General features: G+C 40.2%; 1 protein-coding gene across 1 annotated transcript; it reads right to left on the bottom strand.

Moving 5' to 3' along the window:
- Positions 1-1,356: 1,356 nt before the first annotated feature.
- Positions 1,357-2,853, bottom strand: LOC146608575 (uncharacterized). The gene is made up of 2 exons (XM_085347947.1): positions 2,517-2,853; positions 1,357-1,633 (listed from the first exon to the last, which is right to left on the bottom strand). Exons 1-2 carry the CDS (start codon positions 2,774-2,776, stop codon positions 1,357-1,359), a joined length of 537 nt encoding a protein of 178 aa, XP_085204073.1. The 5' UTR covers positions 2,777-2,853.
- Between the last annotated feature and the right edge of the window lie 8,495 nt (positions 2,854-11,348).

Genomic DNA, 11,348 nt, shown 5'->3' with positions numbered 1-11,348 from the left:
CTTCAACGTAATATTACCGTACTGTGTGTGTATAAGGACCACAAATGGCTGTATGTCTACTATTTAGGCTGAACTGGAATGACTGGCTGTTCATTTTGCAATTTCAATAAAGTTTAAAAAAAAAAAAAAAAAGGACCACAAATGGCACCTGTTCAGAGACGTGGTGCAGCAGTGAAATCTGTCTCTTTGTTATTATGCTCAGCGTCTATTAGTTTACATTTTGACTGCACAATTGTGAGCTTTTTGTTATGCACAAAAACAACATTGTTTTCTTTTATTTATGGACCATGATTATTTAATAAATGCTGATAATTTATTTTTGAGTAATTTCTTCATGTACATCTACGCTGTATGTAAATAAAAGTGCCCGTGTGACATCTGGGACACAGTGTAACTAGAACTCTCTTTTTGTTCTTAACTTATGGCTTTAAAAAAAAAAAAAATCGAGATATATATCTTATATCGCCATCCAGCTAAAAAATATCGAGATATGAATTTTGGGTCATATCGCCCAGCCCTAATCCCCTGTTGCTTCTCCTGGCTCCCCAGTCCCTGAGCTCCTGCTGCTGCACTACAGGTATGTAATTGTAGCATCAGATGTACAGCAAGCACTGATAGCTTTTTACTCGGTGGGATTCCGTCGTGATCACCTTTACTAAATGTCTACAACCAATCTGATTATATCCTGTTTGGTTTTTTTCGATGTTGAAATTAAAATCTAGTAGCAGTCTTCTCATTTCTTTGTGTTTTGTGCTGTTTTACAGGCCCACAGAGGAGGACAGCTCCGAGGCAGATGAGGGACGGGTCCCAGGACGGTCCATCCGCGGTGGAGCTGGCCATCCTGGAGTCCCTGAAGAGGCCACACCAGTCTCCAATGGAGCATTTCCTCCTCAGCCTTGTTCCTGCTCTGGAGAGCAGCTGGGTCCTTTTTATTCCTGTCTCTCTGTAAATACTTATATTTTATATATTTATGTTTAATGTTTTTCTGTTTGAGAATTTTAATATTATTTCAAATAAATTTTTATAATGACTAATGTCTCTGTTCTACTACACAGCAAATGTTGGCACACGACTTGACACATGTAGAATTTATTTCATATTATACTAATGACAAATATACTAATACAGTGGGATGCAAAAGTTTGGGCAACATTGTTAATAGCCATCATTTTCCTGTATAAATCGTTGTTACAATAAAAAAAGTCAGTTAAATATATCATACAGGAGACATACACAGTGATATTTGAGAAGTGAAAAGAAGTTCACTGGATTTACAGAAAGTGTGCAATAATTGTTTAAACAAAATCAAGCAGGTGCATAAATTTGGGCACCACAAAGAAGAAATGAAATAAATATTTAGTGTATATCAATGTGTGTGTCTCCTATATGATATATGGGGTTCCTTTGGGCGTGCTTCCCATCCAGAGCTCCACAGCACAGAGGGAAGTTCCAGCGCTCCTGGAATCCCTCTGTGATGGACCGCCAGTCTCCAGGTGAAGGCACAGCCATGAAATCGTCCACTAGACAGTCCCAGATGACCGTCGCTACCTGGGGGATGATCTGGCTCACCATGGACTCACCAACTCGAAAACTGAACGCGATGGTCCTGAAGGAGTCCCCGGTGGCAAGGAACCTGGACAAAATTGTTCAAAATTAGTATTATGTGTACTGCAGTTACAAAATACATTATTCAAATTACAAAATACTTTTGTAATGCCTGATTTAAATCACAAAACTTAAATCTTCCATAAAACATTTTGTAATTATAAGGATAATTACAAAATGTATATTAGATAATATCTAAAACAGTTGTGTTTTGTTTTAACTTTAACATATCATAATTTGATTGGTAGCAACTTTTACCACTACAGTGTGCCAATCACTCATAATTCCTAAACATGTCAATCAGGTAGGAATGAAGTAAGACATTAATAGAAATAAAGGTTGTATGTTGACAAGTAGCCCTTTCCTTGCTTAAATCATTAATATTTTTGAAAAATTAATCTGTGATAAGACATAGCTTATCAAGATAGAACCATGTAACTAAAGATGATCCAAACTGTTCAGTTTTATCTGTTTTAAGAAAGGCTGGTGACCCCTGTTATAGAGTCTGACAGCTGCAGGGATTATATACAAATATTCAACTATCCCAGAATTAAACCAGGTCTAAATAAAAAGGAGTGAGTATCACTACAAAGGTTAACTCAGTGGTCCTAATGCTACAGTTTGATATCAGCAAACACCGAGCGCATACATTGATGTGACACCACAGCCATGCTATCAATGCAAACACTGATAACAGCATAAATCGAATTAAATCGGGACTTGATGAGAGCTTCTGAGTATCACTAGAAATATTATAAAGAGTCGTCTCCGTACCACAGTTTGCTATCAGTAAACACCGAGAGCATTCACTGTTAGCATAGCACATCCATGTTAGCAGTGTATAGATGGATGGTTTAGCATATTAGCACAGGTATCAATAAAGGACTACCATATTAAATACTTTTACTAACCTCAGGCAGACGGACAGGCGCTCTGCAGGTGGGATTGAGCCCCTGTAATTGGTGTCTAGGCGGGCGATGCTGGGACCGACGAGGGAAAGCAGGTCCTCAAACTGGCTGACGGTGATATTGCTGAAATCGACCGTCATCCAGGCGCAGCTCCTGGAGCAAATGGTGAAACTCACCAAACTGCTCACGCCTCTGGAGCACCTGATGGACCCAGGTACGGCGAGGACGTCTTTTACGCCGCTGCTCTGCTCTCCACAGTACATAGAGAAGGGAGACTCTCTCTTCAAGCGCTAGCTCGACAGCTGCCATCTTGCAAAGATACCGGTCTGGCACAACTTCCTCCCACATTCCTCCCACATTTCCGGTTCACGCGCGATGGATTTTTCTTGGACACACGTTGAATGTGCACGCGTCAAATTAGGGGCGTTTGGGGCGTTTTGTTCGCGTCCATCGCGTTCGGTGTGAACACACCGTTAGTATTGTTATGTAGCCACCGATTGTTCACAATAGATGTGATGGAGATAACTGCATATAGATCAAAAAAGTGAAACCTCCGTGAAAATAATTAGTTTGGCCTTTGTCAACCTTTTCTTATCCCTGAGGACAAAGTTTGACTTTTGCAGTGAGGTAAAACACATGTGTGGTCAAAGTTCAAATCTAGCCCATGTTGTGACCAGCATGCATCAGGAGCCTGATGCCTAAAATCTGTGAGGAACTATGACCAAACTGTGTGCATGCACAAAGGCAGATGTATATGTCGCGCTTATGCGTGGTCATGTTTTGCAATGTAAACCTCTTGGATATGCACAAGTCTAATTTCAACTCCCATCTCTATACATTTATTTTATGTGGACACTCCTTTATTTTATTATTGTCATACAACATTACAGTCTGAATCTGGTCAGTTAAGAAAGGAGAAAGTGGTACATTGACAGAGGCATCAGTATGTAGCTATTTACTGGCAGATCTACTGGCTCTTACCCTCACCTATGGCCATGAGCTTTGGGTCTTGACTCAACAAATTACGGAGCCCCGCAGGGGACATGGGAGAAAAAAAAATTAGGGAGAAAAAAAAAAAATTAAGACGGACTTTTGCGAGATCTCGCAAAACAAACTCGGGATCTCGCAAAACTTTTGCGAGATCTCGCAAAACAAACTCGGGATCTCGCAAAACAAACTTTCTCGCGAAAGTTGAATTCCAACAATGGCGGCAGCTACTTAGTTGTAATATTACTCTTTCTGGGTCACAAAATACACTTTTAAGATATTTTGAGGCGTGAATGTAGTTGTGTAAACGTCAGATATCTGCTCGGTTTACAAGACATCACATATTTGCAAAAGTGCTCCGACGTTTTTGGAGATCTGACACCCACTAGCTCGAAGCTAACGGGAGGCCTACTACAGCCGGGAGGAACACCGCTTTCCCGGCACATCGTGCCTCGACCTCCCGGTCGGCTTCGAGCTGGCGGCCACTAGCTCGAAGCTAACGGGAGGTCGAGACCTACTACAGCCGGGAGGAACACCGCTTTCCCGGCACATCGTGCCTCGACCTCCCGGTCGGCTTCGAGCTGGCGGCTTCCGAAGAATGCGGCTAAAACTTTTGCGAGATCTCGCAATACTTTTGCGAGATCCCGAGTTTGTTTTGCGAGATCTCGCAAAAGTTGGTCTTAATTTTTTTTTTCTCCCTAATTTTTTTTTTCTCCCATGTCCCCTGCGGGGCTCCGTAACAAATGAGACACATTCTTTTGGATGCAAGAGATGAAAATGAGCTTCCTCTGAAGGCTGTCTGGGCTCACCCTGACAGACAAGGTGAAAATCTTGACCTTTTAGGGGCTACTCCTCCACATTAAGAGGAGCCAACTGAGGTTTGAACATGCACCCACATGTCTGTGTTTTAACTTCTGGTGCAGACATATCCCCCTCCCCCGGTCAATAGTACACTGTAAAACCTAATAAGTTCACAGAACTCAAAAATTGTTGTGTAACAGATTCCACAACAATTTTTTAGTGATGTTTTTAAAAGTTTTAAGTTTAACTAAAATAAAAATTGCAGTTGCCTTAAATTACCTCAATGTTAACTCATAAATGTTGATATTCCTCAACTTATAATTAGGGAGTAATAAACTCAAAATGTTCAATATTTTTCAACTTAATTAAGGTGGGAAATACACTCAAAATATTTTACATATTGCAACTCATACGATGTGGGAAATAAACTCAAACTTTTTCATATGAGAAATAACACTTAAAATCTTCAATATTTATAAAATACTGTGGGAAATACACTTACAAATAATTCTAAACTGTTTGCCCAGTAAATTATAATCAGCTAAAAGTGTTAGAAAACATGAAAGTAACAACACTAACAATTTAACAACTTTTTATTAAACACAATGTGCTTTTAAAAAGGCACAAACAACAGAGCTCACTCATAAAAAAGTGCTTCATAAATAAAACAAGAGAAAAAGACTCCAAGGGTCTCCATCTCAATTCTAAAATTCAATAACATTTTCAGTATTAACAGCAATTGCAGCTATTAGAACATTGAGGCATTTAACACTTACTGTACCTTGACAGCTGCAGCTCACTTTCTTTTTTAAAAATACATAAAAAAACAGTACTGGTTTCCACTGCTGTACTTATAGGGAACAAACATCAAGGCAGTGCATTTATGTATTAGGCAACAGAACATTAAACATGAATAGTGAATGAACTGAACAGTCATTCATCTTAAATGTGAGGTAGAAGAGGCAAATGGTAAAAAATGGTTAAAAAAAACGGTATAAATAAAACTGTAACGGTGGACCCAAGAAATACCAGCCGGAGCGACTTTGACAATGCAGAACTTTTTATTAAACTCGGGGTTGTACGTGGACACATATGCTCCCGCGCTCTCTTTCTCTGCTGTCACCTCCGTCTCCGTCTGTCACTGCCAACATATAAAGAGACACAATCACTGTCAGATCCCAGCACACCTGTTCACCCCGCCCCTGCGCCGCCCCGGGAGCTCACTGCGTCACTCCTCCTCTGCAGCTGGCCAAGGACCACACCCACGCCACAAAAACAAAACAAAACAAGAAAAACCTTTAATACTTAGCTTAAAGAGTTGTCTATTCCAAGTGATTCACTTGAACAAATTCTTCTGCATCAGTAAGTGACCTAACAGTGGTTTGTTGTATTCAAGGCACATCACAACCTTCTGGATACATGTGAATAAAAGCTCGAGTCTGCGTATTGTAGGTCTAGTGCACAGAACTACCCAAAAAGCAGGAGAAATGAGGCATCCAGATTTGTACTGGTTTATACAACTGTACATAACTGGGAACAAACATCAGGTAGTGCATTAAGGTATTAGGCAACACAACGTTAAACATGAATAGTCCACAAAAGGAGCTGTCATTCACTTTAAATTTGAAGTAGAAAAGCCAAATGATTAGGAAAAAAACAAACAAAAAAAAGCTTCCTCAATACTCAGCTCAACAAGTAGTCCATTCTGAGTGATTCACTCATTGAACAAATCATTCTTCAGCGTCAGTAGACGCCCTTTCAGTGGTTTGTTGTCCTCAAGGCACATCACAACCTTCTGGATAAATGTGAATGTAAGCTCAAGTTTCTTTGGGTATTGTAGGTCTAGTGCATAGATGTACCCAAAGAGCAGGAGAAATGACTCAGCCAGATTTGTGGGACCATTCACAAGTATTTCATCCTCAACGACAATGCAGACGCTTTCAGGACTGAAGAGGGCCGAATCAGTAGTGTCATCCGTGACAACTGTCAGCAGAGCCACAGGAGTGTTAGTGAGGTCTGGACCATCTGCTGACTGCAAAACAAAAATAATACAAGAATGAGTTCAGCCCCACAAGGACACAAATCATGCTATTGATTAGAGGTGTGAATCTTCATAAGTCGCACGTTTCTTTTAAGATTATAATGTCAACGATTTAATTTGATATGGCGATACATCATGATGCATTACAATAATCTTAATTTGGGTTTGGTTTCAAAACATATGTTTAAATAAATGTTTTCAATAATAAATATATGCCAAGATATTTGTTTTTGTTATTTACCAAATATTTGTCTGACCACAACATGGCACCTCCAGAAAAATAGAACACTTGAATTTTAAAAGGGAGATAGTTTTTATCTGTGAATTTGTTTTTGTTTAATAATCTTTTAACTATTTCCATGTTTTCTCGTTTATGCGTAACAATCTTCTTGCAATCTTATTCAACAATAGTTGATATATGGGAGAAAACAAGTCAGATGAGGACTGTGTTGAACCTCCTTCCTGATATACACCCTGGTTCTCCTTGAGTTCTGAGCGATGTCATATGTTCGACTGAACAGCTAGGCAAAGGGGTTGATGCTGAGGCCAGTACACTTACATCACAAGTCCTGAATAACGTGGCGGCATCTTCACACAGGTACACAGGAAGTGCACGAAGGACGAGGGCCCGTCTTGTATTTACATCATGCTGTTCCTAGATGAACATACAATATCTATTAGAATAGTATTTACACAAATGCAGAGTAAAAACAAAGTGCTGGATAGCCATGTTCTGATTGTCATTGTTATAGATCAGGGGTGTCCAAACTTTTTGTAACGGGCTAAACTTGTCAATCTAGAAGGGTAACCTTACCCTACCCTAGCCATAGATGGTAAATTCAGTATTTTGGATTTTTTTTTTGGATATTTTGATAGGATAGATTTTGTCAAGATGTCCTTCTCCTAAAATGACAACCTTGTATCCATGGCATAATCACCAAGTTCGACCAGTGTGTAATGTTAGGCTGAATCAGGCGATGCATTTTTCCGCAAGCCTTGACTTGTAGAGCTCGCTGGAATACCCCTCTAAACTGTTAAAAGGATTTCGAGATTATCTCACAACCACACATTTGAGACTACGAAAAAATACAAACATGTGTCTAATTACCATCATGATAACACACTCATGTTGTTTATTATTGTTCGCTTCATGCTAGCACACACACACACATAGCTCAACAGCGTAAACTACTGACTGTGTAACACGGACACTTATTGAAATAAGTATACTCACAATACGCACGTGCATTACCGGCAAATACGTCAACCGGTAGAAACGGACAGTAGAAAGTTCAAACGCAAGGAGCTAGAACTGCCACTGCCAACTTCCCGGGCAAGAATACAATGCATTATGGGAAATGTTGTCCCCCACGGAAAACCGCCAAAACGTTACACCGTTCTAATTTGAAATAACATTACGTATTTGTCGCATTCAAAAACTTCTAAAATTACAATTACTTGGATTCGAATTTATTTATAACAAACATTCACTGTGCACAAAGTACGAATATATTTCCGGAAAAAAATAAAAAAGAATGTTTATCGAAATTAAATTTAAACAAAACAAAAACACGTTAGACTTACCAAATTTAGGGCAGTTGATGAAAAAAAAAAAGGTGGTGGTCGTGGTGGGTTGAAGTTGGGGACTCTTAATCCACATGGGCTGGCCAAATCTTCCCCGCATCAAGGTAAATTCAAGATGGCTGACTCAGCTTTCCTGAGGGAGCGACAAGACTCCACCCACCAGAACGTCACTAATATATGCTTCTTAAACTTTTTGAGCGTTCCAAACAAATTAGCTAAAAAATATTGAGCCCTATTCAATTAAAGTTGCATAAAAGCCAACAGAGCTCAATACTTTATAGTTTGCTCAACTACAAAATGACATTTGAGTGTTATGAGCTTATTAGTTATGAGCTAGAACAACTGTTAGGGATCTAGTGTATCTGTGAAATCAGCACATTTTTAACACACATTCTTCCAATAAAATATAAGTTAATATCTGGGGAATGACTGTGCATGTTTTTTTTGACCATTTCAGAAAAAAAAAAACCTCAGGAAAAAAAGCCACATGATACCACCCCACAGGCCCATAAACGCTCCTTGTTCTCTTGCATTCCAGAAGTATTTTTATCCTTCAAACTGAACGATTACAATGTACGCATATCCAGCAATCACAAACTCGGTAGGACTTTAAAACTCATAACTTGATGTGTGGCTTGGTTAGCTAACGTGCAAGAAACACGTGATATGATGCATTTATAAATAAGGAATGATGAACTGAAGTGGGAATAAAGCAATTTTGTCTTTCCCAAAAAACTGCAAAAAGACCTGTTGGCCGGTGAAATGGCGCATTTGTGTGCAATCGATTGAGGATGCTGGTGCCTGATTGGTAATGTAGGTGTGCCTTTGCATACCAGAGCTGATGAAGTGGTCAGAGTAAACTGGTGCACATAAATCACTCAAGTGTTGCTGCTGCATGCAGAGCTCAAAGACACACAGTGTGACCTGATGCCCTATAAGAAGGATGTTTTGTTCTTGGTGTTCTTTTGTTCAGTTATGTTCCCCCAGGTGTTTCCACCCTTCGGTGTATTTGACTCCTCTGTCTCCCTCTGTTCATTGTCAGGTCGTCTGTTTAGTTCATCTCATGTTCCTGGATTTCATGTCATCTCAAGTCTAGGTTTTCTCAGGTTCATGAACATGTTTTAGGTTTGTATGTAGAGTTTTCCCTGTCTAGCTTTAGCTTTCCCAGTTTAGATTATAATTTAGTTTTCACCATTGCCATGTTGTTTCTACGTTTTTCTAACAGCCAGAATAAAAGGCTCACTTTTTGTTCAACTTCAGTTTTGTCCCTTATTTTTCCTGCTTCTGGTCTGCTCCTCAAACACACCAGCCATCCCAGATGTGACAAGTTGTCCTTTTGAAAGACAGACCATGATTTCTGGAATTTCAGGAACAATTAAAAAGTAAAACAGTTTCAGTTGGTGTCAAAAAGTTCCGTGTTTTGGATTCAGTTTGGTTAATGTGAATTAGACTGATCTTCTCTTGCACCTCTGGATAAAGTCACAAGGAGTCAAATAATCTATCCAGTGGTCGCATTTCGCGATTTGTGTACACAATTTCACAAACCTCAGTTTAAGCTTTTTCTGAATTTTCTTCCCCAGAAGACTCAGGACTATACATCAGTGCTTAGCTCTGAAGGTCTCACCTGAGGGTTGAATTCATAGTGCCCATGCCAACAAAAAGCACACTGGTTTGAGCTTGGAATGTGGATTGTCTGTCATAGTCAGAGACCGAGCTCTCACCTGAAAGAATGCTTCACATGGAGTGTGAAAAAGATTACAACAGAAGTTTGTTTGCTCTCTACACCCATTTTGTCTTCTTAGCATGCGTGTGTCTGTAAACTTGGCCTTCAGTCATCACATGCCCTTCAGTCATTTTGCACACTTGACAGCCAGATTCAAGTTCTGCAGCTTTTCTGTCCTACAGTGGCTTGCAAAAGTATTCGGCCCCCTTGAACTTTTCCACATTTTGTCACATTACAGCCACAAACATAAATCAATGTTATTGGAACTCCATATGAAAGACCAATACAAAGTGATGTACACATGAGAAGTGGAACGAAAATCATGTTTTATTTCAGTCTGTTTTATAGAATAGAATAGAATAGAATTCAACTTTATTGTCATTGCACATGCACAGGTACAGGGCAACGAAATGCAGTTTGCATCCATCCAGAATACAGGACAACAAGAAAACAGAGGAAATGTGTTTGCTGCATCAATAACAAGAAAAAAACTGAAAATAAAAAAGTACATCATTTTTATGGCTGCAATCACCAGTTACTTGGTGGGTGGAAGCATCAAAGGATGACGTCTGTTTTTAAGAGTGGCAAATCGGTCAATCACTCTGTTGTGTCTCAGATGCTGAAGCGTGTCTTTTTCAGTAGACATGACTGCAAGACTGTGAAGTCTTTTCTGACCCATTGTTTGACGCAGCCAGGAGTGCAGCCAACACAGTGCAGCCAACACAGTGCACTAAAGGATCTTTCGCACGAGCAGCTGCTGACAGGCACTGTTAGGGCAACTTGGATGGTTGCCTTCAGAGAGGGAAACATGTCTGAATCAAGGAGGTTGTACACAGACAACATATTTTTGGGTGGACATCCAGCCTGTATTTTCTGGGTCAGAAAGTTTCTAGCCACCAGAACCTCCTCTTTTTTCAGGTCAAGTCTGTAGTGCTTTGCAAGTTCATTCAAGTGAGGTTCACTCAAGAAGTTCTCAGATTTAGGACTCCATGCCTGGATGCCTTTTAGCAGCCCTGCATCTACACTGCAAAATCTTTGATCAAGCTCGCCAACCATCCGATCCACACAAGGGAAAAGTAACTCTCTTTTCAATGTGTCTGAGTTGTTCAATTCAGTGCGTGAACCCACAGTTGCCTCCAGGACAAAATCCTCCATTTTCCTCTGTTTGTGCCTTGTCTTGGCACCTGGTTCAGAGATACTGTGGGTGTTGCACAGGGCCTTGGTTTTCTCATACAGCTCTGTAGCAAATGCATCTGAGTGTTTGCCCTTAAGTGTGTCACACACAGCTTGTTTGCAGATAAAAGCTTCTGCCAGGTCTAAAGTCTCTTTCTGCAGGAATTGGTGGAGTCCTTCGGTTACAGACAGAATCAACTGAAACATCAGTAGTGCATAGACTGCTGAGAACTTGTAGAGCTTTGCTCTGAGACCAACAGCTATGGGTGCAGATGGGCACTCCAAAATGGCAGGCAATGTCTCAAGAACTGCACTGATTGATCACAACTGACATGCCCAGCGAGTGTTTGAAAGTTGCACAAGCTCAGTTTTTGTCAATCCAAGCTTTGCCTGAGTCTCCATGAACTTATGATGATTGACTAGGGAGGTGCTGAAGAAAGAATACACACACTCCAACAAGCTGAAAAGTTCCACAGCCTCTGGGACAGCCTTGCAAGTATTGCACAAAAGCAGGTTGAGTTGATGA

The sequence above is a fragment of the Diplotaxodon limnothrissa genome, linkage group LG23 (genome assembly GCF_057381915.1).
Source record: "Diplotaxodon limnothrissa isolate DT_005_m linkage group LG23, D_limnothrissa_male_GT1.1, whole genome shotgun sequence".
Taxonomy (NCBI): Eukaryota; Metazoa; Chordata; class Actinopteri; order Cichliformes; family Cichlidae; genus Diplotaxodon; species Diplotaxodon limnothrissa.
This window is presented reverse-complemented; position numbering and strand designations above follow the sequence as displayed.

Excerpts from the sequence above, each read along its gene's own strand:
- LOC146608575 (XM_085347947.1), bottom strand. The coding sequence starts at position 2,776 with ATGTACTGTGGAGAGCAGAGCAGCGGCGTAAAAGACGTCCTCGCCGTA. Across the intron at positions 1,634-2,516 it reads CGCCTGTCCGTCTGCCTGAG|GTTCCTTGCCACCGGGGACT; the intron begins GTTAGTAAAAGT and ends AATTTTGTCCAG.